This window comes from Phyllobates terribilis, unplaced genomic scaffold (assembly GCF_046119375.1).
Source record: "Phyllobates terribilis strain yellow unplaced genomic scaffold, ASM4611937v1 Scaffold_1__5_contigs__length_1240528914, whole genome shotgun sequence".
Taxonomy (NCBI): Eukaryota; Metazoa; Chordata; class Amphibia; order Anura; family Dendrobatidae; genus Phyllobates; species Phyllobates terribilis.
Genome location: NW_027362761.1, coordinates 84,539,568 through 84,560,307, shown reverse-complemented (window position 1 = coordinate 84,560,307; position 20,740 = coordinate 84,539,568). Strand labels below are relative to the sequence as shown.

At 46.5% G+C, this 20,740-nt stretch overlaps 1 protein-coding gene across 2 annotated transcripts in view; it reads left to right on the top strand.

The window, feature by feature from the left end:
• GRIN3A (glutamate ionotropic receptor NMDA type subunit 3A) overlaps positions 1-20,424 on the top strand; it is an 847,513-nt gene extending 827,089 nt beyond the window's left edge. For both annotated transcript variants that reach the window (XM_073664672.1, XM_073664682.1), the window contains exon 10: positions 19,556-20,424. In XM_073664672.1, the coding sequence (XP_073520773.1) occupies positions 19,556-19,889 (334 nt within the window). In that variant the 3' untranslated portion in view covers positions 19,890-20,424. The remainder of the gene's footprint in view (positions 1-19,555) is intronic.
• The last annotated feature ends 316 nt before the right edge of the window (positions 20,425-20,740 follow it).

The following is a 20,740-nucleotide window of genomic DNA, read 5'->3' as shown; positions in this document are numbered from 1 at the left end:
TTCTGACGCGCCCCCTGGGCCTTGGGACACCCGGAGCCGGACCCTTTTTGGTGGATGCTGGTGGTTGTAGTCTCCGTGGCGGCGACCCGGTTCCGTGGCTCAGGGCGGTCAAACCAGTGGCGGAACTATTTATGTGGTTTTGATGTTTAAATGTCCGACTACGCCACCCGTGGATTGCGGTCAGAGTGAACCGCCGCTCCAGGGCAGACCGCTGAGGCTGGTGTTGTGGGTGCCGCAGAGCGTAGCATAACTCCCCACGGGAGGAGTATAGCCTCAGGGCAGTGTATGCGGAGGATGGGGGTGATGGTGCAGGGCAGCAGCAGTAACGACACGGAGTCAGTGATGCAGTCCAGGGCCTTTACTCACAGTTCTTATTATCCAGACCACGTCTGCAGGTAACGGCTGCCCACGTCGTACTGTGCTCACCAGGTGAGGGGCTCAGACAACTCCCAGATAACTTTGGAGCGCTTCACAGGACCCCCTTTGTGTGTCCTTTGTCTGGCCTTTCTTACCAACCCTTCTGTCCGGCTGCCTCGGGCCTCCTCTTGGTAAACTTGGCGCCAGTTTCCCTGACCCTATGTGGTGCCTTCCTAGCGGGTGTAGCGAGGGGCTGCGCCACATAAAATGTCACAGCCTCCTGTTTCTAGCTGAGGGTCGTTTCCTGCCTCCACTAGTTTCGGGGACCGGTCTCCCCCTTTGGCCTGACCCCTCCACGCAGGTGGATTCGGGCGTGCGGTGGCGACTCGCCCGTCCGCACCCCTGGGATCCCTTCGTTCCTCGTTCCTGGAGCCTTCTCCGCTCCTCTTCCTTCCTTCTCCCTCTTCCAGGCCTGGGCCTCTGTTACTAGGCCCGCCTCCGGAGCAGAGCTCATGCAGAGCCCCTGCTCCCTGTCACTTCTGCTCAGACTTCTCTGCACTGAACTAAGATGGTGCCCACCTTTTATACTCCCTTCTCAATGCACCCAGGAACTGCTTCCTCCCTGCTCCTGCACTACAGGGTTCCCCTTCCTCAGTGTTCCCTCCCCCCACTCCAGCCAGGGACAGGGACTGTCGTGCCCATCTCAGGGGCATATTGGTCGCCCTGCCCCACGGCAATGTGGTGTAATGCATGCAGGTGTCGGGTCCTGATCCACACTACATCCTTACCTGAGAGTGAGATATCACACCTCTGGGTGAGGTGCAATACCTCTGTAGCAACCGAGCCCTCAGGGTGCTACAGTTCCATTTACTTTCAGCCTAGGTGACTTATTGCGATACAGGGCCGTGATTTTGGCTATAAAAGGGTCCCCTAGACCCCTACCCCAAGCTTTTTAAGAGAATCATATATGGCGTGCCTGGAGACTCTATGGAATGCTTTCTCAGCATCCAACGAGAGTATCTAATTACAAATTTTTAACTGCATCTAGCCCAGGAAATACTTTGTGCCTAGTAGCAGTGTCTGCTAGTCAGCGGATTATCCCGGCTGTTAAGCAAGCTACACCACCTGTAGTTTGGACACTTAATTTTTTCAAAGGAAATGCTTCGGGACCACGGGATACTCAGTGAAGAGCATCAGGAGGCACCCCAAGGCATAGGGGCTGGGACTGGCAGTAGGATGCCTTGCGGTGGACAGCCGAGCTCGATCCTTATAAAAGCTTTTTAACTGCAGCAGCTTTAGTGGACGCTACTGGAGCTGGAATTACGCGGCTGCTGGCATGAGACTTGCCCTCCAATAGATCCTTGTAAATGGATTTAAAGTGTATTCATTCAAATTAGAGAGACAATTTAAATTAAAAAGCTTAGAGCTGCCTCCACCACAGGGGGGCTCGCTCGACCCACCAGCGGACAGGCACCAGTATTGGGAGAGGGGGGCTGGCCGTCAGGGTTCACCGCGGCTCTGGCACAAACCCGGCGACGCGGAGGTGGCACGGGCAGGAGCGGACTGAACGTGTCGGCTTCTCACTTTTTGGATTTTAGAAGGGCATGACATGCCTATATCTGTGTCTCCCCCTCCTTTTACTCCTCCACCTCTTTTCTTTTCGCATGACTATATGTACTTGTCACTTTTCCATGTGTTAGTTGTGTCTTCTGAGCAGTTTGTCAGCTTTTGGACACCTTTGAAGGTGTTTTCTATGTGTTTCTATGTGTTTTTGTTTGCCTGCCATTGGTTTTAACGGTGTTCGAAGGTGTTCGACGAACAGTTCGACGAACAGTTCGGCGAACACACGGGTGTTCGACGAACCGAACCGAACTCGAACACTACGGGGGTGGCTCAACACTACTCCCGACGCCAAGGTTTGAGGGCCCTAGGTCAATCAGGGTTGTCCCCATGGTCTACAGCTACTGCACCTCATCCTCCTCAGCCTCCATCTCCGAAATGACCACATCAGTCACAAGCTGGAGGCACTGCAGCACTGCCTCGGCCAAGTGGCAACAGGCTGTGCTGAAGTTAATATGTTTATGTGACAAACCGCACAATGCTGAAGAGTTGTGGACAGCTCTGAAAGAGCAGGCAAATCTGTGGCTCACACAGCTGAATCTACAGCCAGGCATGATCGAGTGTGACAATTGCCGGAACCTGGTGGCGGCTCTGAGGCAAGGCAAGCACACACTCGTACAATGCCTGGCCCATGTGCTTAACCTCGTGGTTTAGCAGTTTCTCAAATCCTACCCGGAGATAACGGATCTGCTTGTTAAAGTATGCCACCTGTGTGCCCATTTTAGAATGTCAACTACAGCTTCCGCCGCCCTTACCATGTTTCAGCAGCGTTTGCAGCTTCCGGCTCACCGACTGGTGTGCGATGTCCTCACGCATTGGAACTCTACACTGCAGATGTTGGGAAGGATTTGTGAGCAGAAGAGGGCAGTTGTTGAGTACCAGCATCAACAAGGCTGTCGGTATTCAGTTCAGACTCCACACATAAGACCTCAGGAGTGGACATGGATGTCAGACATATGTACCATCCTCCAAAACTTTGAGAACTCCACCAAGAAGGTGAACGGCGATGACGCCATAATTAGCGTCACCATCCTGCTTATCTTTCTTTTGAAACATTCTCTGCTCACAATCAAAGAGGATGCATTGCAGGCGGAGCACGATGAGATGGAGCAAGGAACCATACAGGGTGATTACACACAGCCCAGCCTCATCTCATCCCAACGTGGATTGGGTGACAATGAGGAAGAGGAGGAGAAAGAACAGGAGCTAGTTTCATGCTCTATAGACGGTACTACCTGCACAACTGTCATACGGTCTATTCAGCCTGGATGGCCTGAGGACAGAGAGGAGGAGGAGGAGAGCATGGTCAGTCGTCCTCTTGGTGAGGACACGGAAGTCTTGCCTGTTAGCAGTCTGGCACACATGGCTGAGTTTAAGTTACGCTGCTTTTCTCATGAGCCGTGACATTTGGGTGACAGTCATTACTGGTTGGTGACACTTACTGGTCGCGTGACCTGTCACATGACTAAATGACATAATGGCAGGTCCGTTTTAGACCATCACGAGCTGCCAGCAAGCCAAGACGCATTGCTAAGGACACCGGGAGCCGTAAGAAGGTAAGTATAATGTATATTTTTTATTTTATTCTTTTTTTTACAGGTACTATGGTACCCAGGTCCAGAGGAGAGTCTCCTCTTCTCCAAACCCAGGTACCATTCGCACATTGAAATGCATGGAATCCGCATCTGCAGATGCAGTGATGCGTATTCCATGTGGTCCAATGCAAGTCAATGGTGACGAAAATGCCGTGATTCCGCAAAATAATTGGTAGTGCTGCAGATTTTTCCGCAATGATAATCCGCAGTGGAAATTTCCGCAGCATGTGCACAGCACATGTGGATTATCATTGGGGAAAATGGCAGACCTTCTACCAAGCGTTTTTTAAGCATTTCTGCAGCAGAATTGAGGTCATAGTTCGTTGGACAACCAAGGAGTACAGACGAGAGCGAAACAACTCCAATCCAGCAGAGGCAGGGGAACACTGTCAAAGTTCTGGGAGAATTTTCTCAGTCCTTCCCATCGCACAGGCCCTGAGGCGCAGGGTACTCTCACAAGGAGTGCAAAGTTTGGGAACATGGTCAGGGAGTACCTTGCTGACTGTACCAACATCCTCCGTGATTCCGCTATGCCTTATAATTATTGGGTATCCAAGGTGGATACGTGGAATGAACTGGCTCTCTACGCCTTTGAGATCCCGGCCGGCCCTGCCGCTAGCGTTTTATCAGAGTGGGTTTTTAGTGCCACTGGTGGAATTATAACTGATAAGCGCATCCACCTGTCAACTGAAAATGCTGACAGGCTGACTCTGATAAAAATGAACAAGGGCTGGATTGGGCCAGGTTTCGCAACACCACCGAATGATAGCAACGAAACATAAACTCAAATCCAGTGTCTTTTTTGGGAGGTATATTCCCATGCACCTTTTCACACCCACACATGGGTATACGCTTCTTGATTTTGGCTATTTGCTCTTGACCTCCTCCTTCTCCTCATCCTCCACCACCATATCACCAGGGTGATCCGTGATGCAACACCCACATCATTTTTTTAAAGGGTGTTTATGACGCCTGTAAAAAAAAAAAATTATACAGTATGTTCATGTACAGTATACCCCCCAGGGGTAAATGTTTTTCAGCCCATACACTTAGTGCATGGACATTACAAGTAAAGGAGACCCGCTCCTTTCTAATGGGAACATTTGGGGACAATTTTTATGAGGCCCAAGGGGCATTGGAGCGCCTCCCAGTTTTTGGCAGCCCTTGCATTCACTGCATAGACCAACACTATGGGAGACCCACTTCCTAATAATGGGAACATTTTTTCTTGTGACCCTCTACATCTCTTTCAAGCGGCATTGGAGTGCCTCCAAATTTTTGGCAACCCTTGCATTCACTGCATAGGCAAACACAATGGGAAACCCACTTCCTAATAATGGGGACATTGTTTTCAGGAGGCCCTCTGACCTCCTCGTCTTTTCCAAGGGGCATTGTAGTGCCTCCAAATTTTCGGCAACCCTTGAATTCATTGCATACGCGAAGCACAATGGGAGACCCACTTCCTAATGATGGGAACATTTAAAATTTTTTTCAGGAGGCCCTCCTCTACTTTTCTTCCATGGGGCATTGGAGTGCCTCCAAATTTTTGGCAGCTCTTGCATTCACTGCATAGGCAAACAGTATGGGAGACCCACTTCCTAATAATGGGAACATTGTTTTCAGGAGGCCGTTCTCTAAGTTTTTTCTTCAAAGGGGTATTGGGGTGCATCCAAATTTTCAAAGGGTTATTGGGGTGTGTCCAAATTTTGGGCAGACCTGACACTCACTGCATACGCAACAACAATATAGGAGACCCAATCTTTAGTAATGGGAACGATAAAACATTGCCGGCTGATGGCTCTCTAAGAATAGTGAGGGCAGAGTGCTGGCCATTTAAGAATAGGAAAGGCCGCCTGATGGCCCTATAAAAATAGGCTTTGTGACTTTCAGAGTCCCTCCTTCATAAATGAAACAGGATGTGTCTGATCATGTCTCACACACCACATTGCCAGATAAGGTTGTAAAATGTTAAAATGACATTTCCCGGTGAATGCATTTGTCTTGGTTGAAAGCAATGCAATAGTGCAAAAACGCATCAAAAATTCTACGTGTGAACATACCCCAAGGTGTGGAGGAGTATTTTTGTTTTTGGTTATTTATTTTGCCTTATATACAAGTCATTACCCTGGAAAGGATGTTCCTTAACATATTTCCCAGGAAAATTCATTTTGGATTCGTTTTTGTATTTTTTATTGTGAGTCTGTAAAAGTGGCGTAATACCTCTGACAACGTTGTTGACAGCAGTGACCTGGCAGTCAGAAATGCTTCCAGGGGTCTTCCCCATGCTGTTCCCATGCCATATGAGCACTGTTCCCATCGATTTGGGCAATTTTTAGGCCCTCTGCAGGCCGCCGGGGGGAGCCGCCTGAAAAATGCTCGAGTTTCCCATAGACTTACATTGGGCTCGTAGCTCGGGTCGAGCACCCGAGTATTCCAATGTGCTTGACCCGAGCATCGAGAACCCGAGCATTTTAGTGCTCGCCCATCACTGTGTATTATCTATCATCTATCTATCTTGATACAAACAGTATAGCATTTTTTAGCTATGTCATTTAAATGTTGACCTTTTCATCAGCAATCATTTCATATGCTCCAAGGAAACCAATTTGATGTGCAATACTGAATGCTTCCTCGATACACTTGAAGACAGCCATGTACAATCTTCCCCTTTTATTCTTTTGGAATGGAATTGTAGACATGTTTATTATGCCGTGATGTGTATGGTGCCATTGTAGTTTAATAAAAGCAACCCAGCTGTACAAAGCAGAGCGAGCAGATGATTTATTGGGATGCACTGAGCTACTTCAATATATCATGCTATTATGAGACAAGACAGTTCTACCTGTTCTTCTCATACTCCAAGGAATAAGCAAGATACTTAATTGAATTGATGTCAGAGGAGAAAATACAGCATTAGTCAAAATTTAAATGGAGTTTTGACAAACATTTAGACTAGTTAATTGATGTTCATGCATTTCAACCACTCTAGCATATAAATAGTCTATTGAAATTGTGTGTGTGATACTGCATTAAACATTACTGTATTTTTAATTAAAATATAGTGAAGAGCTCTCAGTATATTTTATCGAGAAGTGATAATGCCGGATACAGCTTCCAAGTATGCTATTAGTATAGATTAAATGAGAGAAGGGGAATGAATGTAAGTGTTTGTAAACTATGGATTGTAGTCGCCCGAGTGAGACAAGTGTCCTGGAAATGTGCAAGGATGTTTGCTGACAGCCATGCTTTATATGGTAATTATTTTCTTCACAATACTGCATACAACAAGCAAAAAGCACATAAATTCCAAAACAGGAAGTCGTCGCTGTTGAATACGCAGATGGGATTATATGGCCGTTCATTCTGCGCTAATATAAAGACCAGCAGTGCTTCTTGCTACATTGTAGTTGTGGCTCTGAATCCACTCAGGGGCTCTTTATATTTGGAGTTTTCACTTTCACTGTATGTGGATTATTGGGGATTTCTAAATTAAGATATTCTGGCATATTGGTGCCCAGAGTAGAGATGACAAAACTCCTTTCCTCACTGCCACCACCATTTTTAGCTATTTGGGAAACTATGGGTTAGAATTATATAGAGTTAGAGATGATCGCATCTGCCACGATTCAAAATCGTCAAATCATAGGAATTTAACAGGGAAATTCAGATCAATGCGTGTTGGATGTTGGTCTTTCTAGCCCACATATAGCATAGCAAACATATAATATATAAAAAAAAATGAATACTCATTTTACTGCTCACCTATGTCACAGCCCACTATCCGGTTCTCTGTCTTGCTTCTTTTCATCTTACCCTATCACTATTTATTACCCTTAAATCTATACAGGGGCTTCCGGTGCTGTCTAGATCTGTAGCGCTACTGCATGTCATATCACTACAGCGAATGTCATGACATCACAACATTCTTGCTCCTGGGCACTCACTAAGCATAGGGCATCACACATCATAATGACATGATGTCACGATGTACACAGTGATGGCACAGCACGCAGCGACATCAGAGGTCTAGTCACCGCCGGAAGCCTCGACATAAAGTGTAGCAGTCTGAAAAGGATAAGAGTGATGGGGGAAGGCAAAAAGAAGGCGCAGAGGACCACTGCAGGTGAGTATTATTTTTATTTTTTAATTCTTTGCCGGCCAGCTACGGGCCATCATTTTGCTGAATTAGTATGGGGCAAATTTAGTAACTTGAGAATAACATTTTAATAATATTTTACATTGAAGTTAGGTAACACAGAAATTCTAACATATAATTATTAAAGTTGATCAAGGGTAGACTCATGATGTTCTGCTTCTGTTGATTAAAATGATGTAATGTGTTTTGTGGTTGAAAGCAACCTTTCATCAGACTTTGAAATAAGTGTACACAATACAGCAGGTCAATACAGTAATTCTCTTAAAATGATTCTGTCACAAGGTTTTTGCTACCTCATCTGAAAGCAGCATGATGTAGGGACAGAGTCCCTGATTCCAGCCACTTATCACTTAAAGCAATACCTACTGTATTTTTTATAAAATCAGTATTTTTCTGTGGCAGATCTACTAGTTCTCTGAATGCTGAGCTATGTATACCCCTGCCAAACCACTAATTGGCATCTTTCTGTCTATACTTTGCATAGGCAGAAAGCTGCCAATCAGTGCTGGGGGTAGGGTTAGATAGTGCTCAAGAACATGGAGAACTACATGGCAACAGTTTTAGTAGTCCTCTAGTATCTCTTACTCTTAATTCAGTGCTTTTATTAAAACCACAGTAAGCAGCCTAGTATGGCACATGGCTGGAATCAGGGTCTCCGTCTCTACATTATGCTGATCTCTGATTAGGTGGCACAAATCTAGTGACAGATTCCCTTTAAGTCACCTATAGACTACCATGAATTGAACTACAGTATAATAATTCGACATGTGGATATGCTGGAAGTTAAATTTCTCAAAGTGTTCACGGTGACGCCAGGCGGTTCATAGGCCAGCTCACATAGAGATGACCATGGGAACACGGCTGCCTGTGACCGGCGGTAATCTCAATGATGTCACCGCTGGTCACTGAAGCTGCGTTCTCACGCTCAGCTCAGTGTATCCTGGATGCAGGGCTGAGTGGTCACATCATGTCACCGCTCAGCAACGTATCCAGATGTAGCTGAGTTGGGCTCTTCGTGGGACATATGGATTATCAGTGGACAGGTGAGGATGTCTTTGTTTTTTTTCTTTTTTATTTGGAAAATAATAAATGGGTAAAAGATGGTTGGGGAGTTTTTATTTCAAATAAAGGATTTTACTCTCTGTGTGTGTTTGTTAACTTAAACTTACATGGTTAGTAATGAGGGCGTCTGAAAAACACCTCAACATTAGTAACTCCTTGGCTTGGCTGACAATGCAAAGCTGACATCAACCCCGCAAATATTACCCCACTTTCCACCACACCACGGCAAGTGGGAAAAGCCAATGTCACCCATGTGTTATCAGTGTGCACGTGTGCGGGACATTTTGCGGCTTGTGCTGCTGGTAAAAAACTGACATGTCAGCGTGTGGAAACACACTGACATGCACAGACCCATAGATTTGATTAAGTCTATGTGTGTCAGTGTCTCCAGTATGTGTGAAAACTGTCACCACGCGTACCAGACACCCTGACGAGAAGGAGGCCTTATGTGTGTGTCTCGTCTTGTCTTACATTGTCTTGTTTTCTTATTTCACTTTTTGATATAGCTCAACTCTTGTACTTATTGATATTGTTATGAAAATGTTAATATCATCAAAGAGTATTTTAATTCTGCATTGCTGAAAACTTTCAATAAATACAGTTAAGGCAAAAAATCTACTATATAATCGGCTTATCCCGTCTGTCTGTCCATCCAGGAAATCCCGCGTCGCTGATTGGTCCGGCCGCGGCCAATCAGCGACGTGGGATTTCAGAACAAGATGGCGGCTGTTAGCGGCTCATCAGCCGCACGGAGGTCAGCGGTGATGCAGCCGGCAGATGACTGGTGCTAGCCGGTCATCTCCCGGCTGCTCGCATCAGAAGTACCCCGACCGGCGGCCTCGCTCCCCAGTCCTCCCTTCACACTTGCCGTCAGGAGATCAGCGGCCCTAGCCGCTGAACTCCCGACGGTAGCCGCATGGAGGTCAGCGGCGATGCAGCCGAGAGGTGTCCTCGCAGCGGAAGTAACCACACAGGCAGCGCGGCTCCCCGGTCCTCACTAACACGGCCGCGACCAATCAGCAATATTGGCGCCAAATTTAAAACACCACTGTCTTGATTGGTCGCGGCCGGTGGCCGCCACCAATCAGCAACGAGCGCAGTCCGTCCGCGAATTGGCGCCGGATTTGAAACACACAGGTCACCATCGGGAGATCAACGGCGACGCAGTCGGGAGATGACCGGTGCTAGCCAGTCATCTCCCGGCTGATCGCAGCAGAAGTACTTCTAACGGTGGCCTCGCTCCCAGGTCCTCCCTTCACATTTGCTGTCAGGAGATCAGCGGCCCTAGCCACTGATCTCCCAAAGGTAGCTGCATGGAGGTCAGCAGCGATGCAGCCGGGAGATGACTAGCGCTAGCCGGTCATCTCCCGGCTGCTCACAGCGGAAGTACCCACACAGGCAGCGCTGCTCTCCGGTCCTCACTAACACAGTTCGCTGATTGGTTGCGGCTGGCGGCCGCGACCAATCAGCGATTTTGGTGCCAAATTTAAACACGCTCTCCGGCCAATTGGCGCCGGATTTAAAATAAGTACGCCACTATCGGGAGATAGCAGGGCTGACTCTGCCCATGTGGTCATGTGACTCACCAACTGCCCATGACATACTGAACATGTTTTGTCAGTGTAATGCAGCGACTTGCTGGCATTACGGTAATGGTCTAGGATGTGTTTTACCTGACCATATACCTTCCCCCTCAGGTGACTGGTCACAAGACTGTGACATCACACAGGTCCTTTATGCACAGTAAAGGTCTGTACACCTGACTGGGACAGCACACAGGACCTATACACACAGCTGACTGATCACATGACTGTGACATCAGCAAGGTCCTGTCAGTATGTGTGTGTGTGTGCACAGGATATATAAACCCTGGTAATTTGAGACAGGTGTGTTCGGTGTGAGGCGTGAGGCCTGTGCTCTGTGTGTGTGGGACACCGTTTGTGAGAGGCCTAGGGAGGCCGAGAGTGAAGCCTGGCAGCCTGAAAGGCCGAGCCTGGATCCGGTGCGTGGATGTCAGTGGCCTTTGAGGGAGAGCTGGCTTGGTGCAGAACCCTGAAAGGCGCAGGCTGGATGTCAAGTGTGGAAGACATACCAGTAGCCTACGAGGGGACGACGGCTAGAGACCCCCACCTGGGAAAGCCGCAAAGCCACAGTGGTGGCGGAATAAACGGACTGTAGCAGCCAAAACCCGCTAAAGGTAAAACGCTGCATTATATGGACATTTATATTGTTGCCTAGCCGAGGGCTATAACGGGAGCCAAGTGGACATATCTGTCGCTGGAAAGGCTCCCGAATTGTGATGTGTGTAATATGTCGGTCTGCCACTTGAGAAGCTCCCGGAGGTGATAGGTGTAAACATGCCGGGCGTATACTAAGATGGACTGTGTGATTAGCGGTTTATGACGAAATAATAAACTGCATTGTGAATTATCAGAAGGACATTGCTTATGTGCCTTAATTGACCCGGTGCAGCGAGTATCCCCCATTATGATGACTAGCACTGCCTTACATGAGGTTCGAGAATGCGGGCAACGGCAGCCCGGTTGCTAGCGGCAACGACAACCCGGTTGCTAGGGGCAACGGCAGAGGACAACGAGTGTGGATAAAGCATCTTGCTGCAACTCGGCGGGGTTGTGAAGATTGTCGTCGCACTCAAATCTGGTTGTTTGCTGCAACTCGGCGGGGTTGCGAAGATTGGGTTCGCACTCAAACCTGGTTTGCTGTGGCTCGGCGGGGCTCATGAAATTAAAAGCATCTGGCTGCAACTCGGTGGGGTTGCGAAGATTATCGTCGCACTCAAACCTGGTTTGTGGTGGCTCGGCGGGGCCACGAATATTTTTCCGGGAGAGCGGTGAAGTTCTAGTGTGAACAGCATACCGCGATGGCTGTGAGCAAAGCAGCAGATCTGTCTGGAGCTTTTGAGCGGTTGAAGGGCCGGTTGGGACCGGAGCAGGTATTTGGGAAACTTTTACTGGACATGGTGCAGGAACCGCAGGAGCTGTGGGCACCATATAAAATGGCGGCAGTGGACCATTCTATGGACTCTCCGGGGGCGCCAGTGTTGTTCCAGAGTGCCCGGGGAGGTGGTAAGAGATGTTGTGAACTGAGTCCTAAGACTACTGCTGATTTTTTGTGTAAAAATTACCCTGCCGATGTGGTTGTTAAAAAGGGGGCGGAGTCTAAAAAGGGGCGGATTTTCACAAGAGTGTGGACTGCAGAAAACTGGAAATTGTTACTGGTTGTGGGTTGGTACCTCCTAAAAATGACAATGTGACCGTTGATAACGGGGTAACTCCAGTAGAAGGGGGTGATGTCAAAGTGGGAGGTGACCTGTTAGTCCACAACACCATGGGGAGTGACACAGACCCCGTAGCTGACTGTGACACTATGAAAGTAAAAAGTGAGTTCGGTCAGGAGGGGCTAGATGAGGGGAGAGAGTCCCCCTCTCGTCGTCGACGGCGCAAGGGCCACAAAAAGGTTGCTCCGGTAGTACTCCCTGAAAATGAAAATAAAGAGAATATAGTACTGTGTGCCTATGCTTCAAGTGTGGATCCTGCTTTAGAGGTAGAAGAGGAGATGACGTTGCCAGTAGCAACCTCCGGTACGGTACTGAGACTGACGGATCAGGATCCGACAGCCCTGAAAGGGGAGGCGGCCAGTCATGACCAAGAGCTGGAGCCTATCAGGCCGCTGTGTCAGATTGACGTGCAGCAGTTATGTGAAAACCTGGGGAACGTGTCCTCGGACCAGCTGAACCTGGAGTCTGAGCAGCAGAAAATATACCAGGTTATGAGGAACTGGCAGCGAGACATGAAGGGAAGCAACGTGGAAATTAACCATTGGAAGGAAATGTTCTACGGAATTAAGGAGGACTGCCGTAAAATCAAGGAGGAGGTTTTTCAATTACAGATTGACAAAGTGGTGTATGAAGATGAGTTATGCGAGGTGAAAGATCGCTTCTCCCTGGTACAGTTAGAGCTGTCTGCCCTCAAAGAGGCGCTGCAGCATGAAGTTGCTGGGCGTGAACAAAACCTAGAACGATTGTGCGAACAGTTCAACCAGGAGCTGTGTGACTCCAAGAAGGAGTGTGATGAAAAGTTCGGTATGGAACTGCAACAACTTAAGAGAGATTATGAGGATCTCCTCAAGGTAAAAGAAAAACTAGAGGAGGATAAGGCGGGTGCAGAGCAAGTGCGCCAAGTGGGTGAGACCACTCTGCAAGAGACCCGTGAGGAGAATGATGATCTCCGTGGAAAGAACCTAGGTCTGGAAGCTCAGGTGAAGGAGCTACAGATGTCCTGTGAAACTCTCCAGAGGGCGGAGACGTGCCTTAAAGAAACAGTCAGCAAGATGGAAGCTGAGCGGAAAAAGATGGAGGAGTCCTTCGGAGAAGCCACAGACCAGGGCCAGGAGTTGGCCGCTGGTGAGGGGAGGTATGAAACAGATACCTCCTCAAGTGATGCGAGCTTGGATGATTCAGTGGAAGTAAGAGCCGAGATCAGGGAGCTCAAGGAATTGCTTCAGGCCCATTTGAAGCAAGAGAGGTCTGAGAGAACTCTACTGTTAAAAGAGCCGTTGAAGCAGGAAGAGCTTCAGAGACGGGCCGCTGAGAGGCGAGTGACGGAACTAGAGGAAGAGATTTCCGGGCTCAAAAGTCGCCTGACAAAGTATCACTCGGTGAGCGAGGCCTCCTTGGAGAAGGAAAAGGGCAAACACGTTGTACTCACTCCCTTATACCATGAGAAGGTGGACCTGAGGAGAGCTAAGAGCAGGGTAACAGAAGATAAATATGAAGTGGAAGTGGTCAAGACGAAAAGTCATGAATTTTTAGCTGTGAGACATCTCAGGGTAGGCATACAGGGGGAAGAAGCTGAAAGTCAGTTATCCCTGAACCCTGAGCTGGTTGATCGTCTGGAAACTACTGGTGAGACCGAAACGTCTTGGTACAAATGCCTCCTAGATGTACCCGAGGAATTGAGGGAAGAATGCACCCGTGAGTCCGTGCATGAAGAGTTTAAGAAGGCTGTGGGAGCCTGTAAGGTGTACTTGACCTCCGAAGCTAAACAGCTGGTGGTTCTGTCCAGGACCGAAGTCACAGTGAAGAGGGTGGCGATCCTAAGTGATATGCATTTGCGATGTATTCGCACGAAGCGATTTCTCCGGTTGAAGACGGAACAAGCCGTTAGACAACTAGAGCTGAGGAGGAAAGCTCACAGTATGCGTGAAGAGGTCATCCGGGTGCCTCATGTTCTGGTGAGAAAGCTCATTGGGAGAAGCGGTCGAGCCATGCAGATGATGGTCAAGAAGTCTGGTGTTGTGAAAGCAAGCAGTCCACGTGATCATCAGGACTGGATACCAGATGAAGACGGCATGGTGTCCTTCTCCGCTGTAGGAACAGAAGAAAGCCTAGAATATATACGCATGCTGATTGAGTACCGAGTGACCTACCTGCAGGAGGTAGAACAATTGAATCTCGCTAGACTGTGAGTAGATAGACAGCATCATCTGAGCAGCAGGAGTTGGAAGCCTTCTAGAAATAGTGAGACCCGACAGAGAAAGGGCCCCCTAAATAACAGAACAGCTACAGCTGGAGTTAGAGACCTTTCAATATGTCCTGAGAGTAGTGGGCGTGGGTTTAGAGGTAGTGAGACCTCCAGTAACTCAGGTTTGAGCAGCCCATACAAACGACCCCATAGAGGACGGGACAGTACGGAGTCAAACCGGACCTGAGATACCAGGGCATGTGAGTCACACCGCTGTAAGACTGACCGCTGGGAGCAGAGGAGGTCTGACAAGATTATGACTGACCGCTGGGAGCGGGGGAGCTCTGACAAGGTTACGACCCGGAAAGGTGACCCGACGAAGTCAGTGACAGTGACAAATGGTAGGTCCCTAAGGAATGGGCTAATGTCATTGACTAATATTCCAGGGGCTGAACAGCGCAATTGACAAGTACATAGTCTCGGTATGAGCTGTGGGATATGAGGTGATTGTGTATATTATGTGTTCAGCCCCACAAGTTTGAACAGAGGGGGGGGATATGTAATGCAGCGACTTGCTGGCATTACGGTAATGGTCTAGGATGTGTTTTACCTGACCATATACCTTCCCCCTCAGGTGACTGGTCACATGACTGTGACATCACACAGGTCCTGTATGCACAGTAAAGGTCTGTACACATGACTGGGACAGCACACAGGACCTATACACACAGCTGACTGATCACATGACTGTGACATCAGCAAGGTCCTGTCAGTATGTGTGTGAGTGTGCACAGGATATATAAACCCTGGTAATTTGAGACAGGTGTGTTTGGTGTGAGGCGGGAGGCCTGTGCTCCATGTGTGTGGGACACCGTTTGTGAGAGGCCTAGGGAGGCCGAGAGTGAAGCCTGGCAGCCTGAAAGGCCGAGCCTGGATCCGGTGCGTGGATGTCAGTGGCCTTTGAGGGAGAGCCGGCTTGGTGCAGAACCCTGAAAGGCGCAGGCTGGATGTCAAGTGTGAAGACATATCAGTAGCCTACGATGGGACGACGGCTAGAGACCCCCACCTGGGAAAGCCTCAAAGCCACAGTGGTGGCGGAATAAACGGACTGTAGCAGCCAAAACCCGCTAAAGGTAAAACGCTGCGTTATATGGACATTTATGTTGTTGCCTAGCCGAGGGCTATAACTGGAGCCAAGTGGACGTATCTGTCGCTGGAAAGGCTCCCGAATTGTGATGTGTGTAATATGCCGGTCTGCCACTTGAGAAGCTCCCGGAGGTGATAGGTGTAAACATGCCGGGCGTATACTAAGATGGACTATGTGATTAGCGGTTTATGACGAAATACTAAACTGCATTGTGAATTATCGGAAGGACATTGCTTATATGCCTTAATTGACCCGGTGCAGCGAGTATCCCCCATTATGATGACTAGCGCTGCCTTACATCAGTCACAGAGTGTGATGTACTTCTGTCATGTTTAATGAATACGTTCTGTCAGTCACAGTGCGACATAGTTCAGTCACGTTTACTAAACACGGTCAGTCAGAGTGTGATGTACTTCTGTCACTTTCAGTGAACATGTTCTGTCAGTCACAGTGTAACGTACTTCTGTCATGTTTACTGAACACGTTCTGCCAGTCACAGCACGCTGAACAGATACTTCTTTGCTGCACGTTATCACGATTTACGCTTCCTGTCTTCCAATGAGTCGTAAGCGAAAATACGCCACTGAGGATGACAGAAAAGCAGCAGAAGCAGCAAGGAAGCGACAATGTCGAGAGCAACAGACACCACAACAAACTGCTGCCACACAAGCCCAGAATGCGGAATCTCATAGACAACATCGGCAACAGGAGACACCGCAACACTCTGCCGTACAAAACCAGGATGAGGGGGCAATACAAGCCAGGATGAGGAGGCCATATAAGCCAGGATGAGGGGGCCATACAAGCCAAGATAATGGGGCCATACAAACCAGGATTAGGGGAATGACAGAGCCTTACAAACCACAATTAGGGGATGAGGGAGCCATAAATACCAGGATATGGAAATTTAACAGTAGCTGCTGCATTTCCCACCCTAGGCTTATACTCAAGTCAATAAATTTTCCCAGTTTTTTGTTGTAAAATTAGGGGTCTCGGCTTATACTCGGGTCACCGCGCACAGGCAGCATGTGACCCCCGGCTGCAGCTGGCTCTTGCTTCCGCTTATGTCACGACTATTTATGGCTGCAGCCAAGGGGTCTCCTGTTTCGCGTTCCATGGTGAGTGATAGGCTGTGGGCGGGGTTATCCCCCATCCCGTCACACCCGGCATCCACCGAACGCGCATTAATTGAGAGAGCGCGCGGTGGATGCTGGGTGTGACACAATGGGGGATAACTCCACCCACAGCCCGACATTCACCGTGGTACGCGGAACAGGAGACCCCTGGCTGCAGCTGCAAATAGTCGTGATGTAAGCGGTAGCAAGAGCCGGCTGCAGCTGGGGGAATTACATGCTGGCTGTCCGTGGTCAGCGATGTTGTCACAAGTAGTATTGACAACATGAAGTAATTACAAAATTCATTAGTGGCCCCGGGGGGGATACATTGGGGGGTTAATTTAAAGTAGTGCACAACCCATTTAAACACTGCTTTGCTGATTAGTCGCGCCCGTTCGGCCGCATACATATTCTAGAATACCCGATGCATTAGAATCGGGCCACCATCAAGTATAATATAACAGGCCTCATGGCCTGTATGACCCAGCATATACTACATCCCTATATAGTAGTTGGTCAGGTGACCTAGGTTGGCCTTTCGCACTTTTCTACTCCAAAAAAACTTTGTTTAACTCTGTAAGGGCTGCTCTTATGAGAATGAAGAATCCTTGATGGAATAAAATGAAGGCTTTCATTACACCAACGCGTTTTGGCATCTTTTCAAAAGTAAAAAAACAAATGTATGAAATCAGAGGCATACAGTAAGCCCATTTGACATAGCCAAAATTTGTTCATGTGACATTGAATAAAACATAAATCAAATTAGACCACCAAATTGCTTGCATTATTGCATTGGCAATGTTATGATGCTGTCTTCATTCTCTTCTATGTCATTCTGCCTCCTTCAGGGTCAGTTACATTACTCCTGTCTTCTTCACGTTGATGCGAACATTATCTTTTTGTTTTAACTAAGATGAACTGAATCACATTACAGAAGCCACCTGGCACTTTTAAAACATCATAATTCTCACAGAACTTGGAAAGCTAAAATTTTATACTTTCATTTCTGCAAAAGTTTTAAACCACCATTAATTTTTGTGGCTGTGATAAATGGGCTTCAGTTTTGCTCGTTGCACCCTGGGATCATGATCATTTTGTATACAGAAGGAATCCGTTCATTTTCGCTCTTATCTAATGTCTTTTCCTCTCCTGCATTAACCTCTTTGCCATCTTAATAGAACGAGACAATAGTATATTGTTAGAAGCAATCTTCGTTTCTGGCTTTCCCATTGCCTAATTTGGCTTCACTAGCTATCTTTAACACAAAATATAGGTTAATTACAAAGCAGACAACACTTTAGATGTGAACAGTCATATGTAACGCATGATTACTTTTCAATTAAATGCACCATTTGCTCTATATACTTCGAATCCCTATTTACAGATTGCATATAGAATAAGTAATAGCCACTAAGTGAACAGAAAAAAACACGGACTCACAACGATACCGCCAGCACGGCATACATTTATTCTAATGTATAAATATTTGCATAATTTAAAAAATCTGTCCTGGCTCTGTTTCTGTATTTGCAGCTGCTATTTAAGTGCATTTTAACGTAGTCACAGTGTCTTTAATTAGTGAAATTAAAATAATTGAAGGTTATGGACACTTTAAAAGGCATTTTGTTTGACTTAAATGCATGCATTGTATGCTAAAAATAATTTTTGCATTTGGGCTTGATTAAAAATGTTACACCATTTAGCATCTATGGATGTTTGTTTCCCTGCACATACATGGCTGGCTGCAGAATGAGCATTCTAAGAATCCGTCAGTGAGCTCGTACTCTAGAAAGTCCAAACTCTTTTACTGAACTTCAGTTTATTATGAACACAGACCATATTAAAGTAGAACTGGAATTTCATGTGATCAGAAGTCATCTGAGAACAGCTCAATAGAAGTCAGATTAACCCCTTCCTGAAATCCACATGGCACAAGTCGAGAGTGGGTACGCGCAATTTTTTTCTCAATCTCACCGCACTTGGATTTTTTTTTCCCATTTTCTAGTACATTATGTGGTAAAATGAATGCCAAGCTCATCCTGCTAAAAAAACAAGATCTGGTGGAGAGGGAGAAAAAAAATAAAAGTTATGGTTCTTGGAAGATGGGAAAGAAAAAATGAAAATGAAAAAACAAAAATTGGCCGTGTCGGGCAGGGGTTAAAGTTAACCACAATGTCAGTATGTGCTCACTGTCAGATTCTTAGATAACTCATTCTGCAGCCATCAATAAACAGTGTAAGACAGTGGCTATAGAAAACAAACTCTGCAAAAATATTAATGAATCCCAATTAAAAAAAATATTTTAGCCCAAAATACATGCAATTAGTTAAAAAATGCCCCCAAATGTGTCCATATCCTTTTATTCTGCCATTGTACTGCATATGCCACTATGAAGTCCTAGCCTAATCGTGTAAGAAATCATGATTGTTTTCTCTGCTGCTGGCTTGATGTATTTCTGCTGATAAAGGGAGTAATATATGATTTTAAGAAATTCCATCTGGATTTAAAAGCCAACTTTCTAGTATTTTTGACAGTAGCAGTAACAGAGGTGCAGCCTATGAGCTGTGCTAACTATGTCTGTTTAAAGGGAATATGTCAAAAGTTTTTGCTATGTAATCTGAGAGCAACATTATATAGGGGTAGAGTCCCTGATTCCAGTGATGTGTCACTTACTGGGCTGTGATTTGCTGTTTCAATACAATCAATGTTTTATCAGCAGGAGAATATCACTACAGGACAAGCTGCCTCGTGCCAACTAGTTCAACCACACCACCAGCACTGCTTTATGTCACTATACAATGTACACAGAAAGCGGCTAATCAGTGGAGGGTGGTGTTATACAGAAGAGATCTGCTAGATCTGCAGAAACAACTGCTGTACCCAGTAAATTAAGTGATACATCACTCCAATCAGGGTCTGTGTCCCTACATCTTGCTGCACCCAGATTATATAGCAAAGATCTGCTGGCAGACCCCCTTTAATAGTTACCATTCATTAACCTGTTATGTAATTACTTCCAGGTGCAATGCAGGAAACAGTCAGCCTCGTGTATGGAATACTGCCAACCAAAGCAGCTGTAACAGGAGAAAGTATATTCTCAAAGAAGCACATAATGAATTAAGTTTCCGACATCAGCAGGATTTGCCTTTGCCGCAGTTGAGGAGAGAGACTCCAAAATTGCTTACCACAAATGGTAAGGCTGAATCCCTAAACTTATCTAGAAATTCGGTTGTGCAGGAACTGACAGAACTGGAAAAACAGATCCAAGTTATTAAGCAAGAATTGCAAATAGCCATGAACAGAAAAAATGAACTAGAAGAGTTCCAGAGGAAAAACAGGACTGCTGAATCTTAAAAGCAGCTTCCACGTCTTAACATGGAACATGGGTTGGTGGCAAAAGTCTTGACTGTGACTTCGTAGTCACTGGACTTGTGGAAATCGACTACGAAGATTTCTTTACTTCTGATGAGATTCATTTGTCTTTTTTGTAAGATTCAACTTGTATTTCTCTAGTCCGTGTGAACTGTTATCAATATGAAAATGTGCCCTTGGAGTCTTTTAAAACTCAGAAATACACTTGCCCTTATATCCCCTCCATGGTATTAAGTGAAGGTTTTCCCTTCTGAGCCCCTCAGTGTGCAGTAATAAAACTAAAATGGTTTTGAATTATCTCCACTATGTCCTTTGCTAGTATTTTTAACTTTTATGAAGGAAATTTGCATTTAATGTGTATCTGTGAAATTGAAATTTCAGCAGTTTGAGGCTAGTGGAGAATGAGGGTGAAAAATTAATTGCTCATCCGCACTGTAATGGACTTCATAAGGAAGCAAAGCATCATGTTTGATGAATCCGAAAACTGATTACCTTTTTGAAGAGGTCAGTGAAAGACAATAAAAAAAAGATTTTATGTTTATTGGACTTTGTGGGTATTTTTGAAGAGTTTTCTGAAAGAAACTTGATGATTGATGACTGTACTTTAGTACATGAGTAAAGTTAGGAAAGTGCAGCGGAAAGTTGATAGGCACAAAGTGTGGAGAAAAAGATTAATTTCAAAATCGCTTTATATTTTACATGCTGACACTCATTCAATCTTGACAAATGAATACCTAATAGCATCGCATTTCAGGATGGTTAGAACTTTGTCCCTTTCACAAATGAAACATGTATTGATTTTCATATTTGTAGTCATCTCAAACATGCAGGAC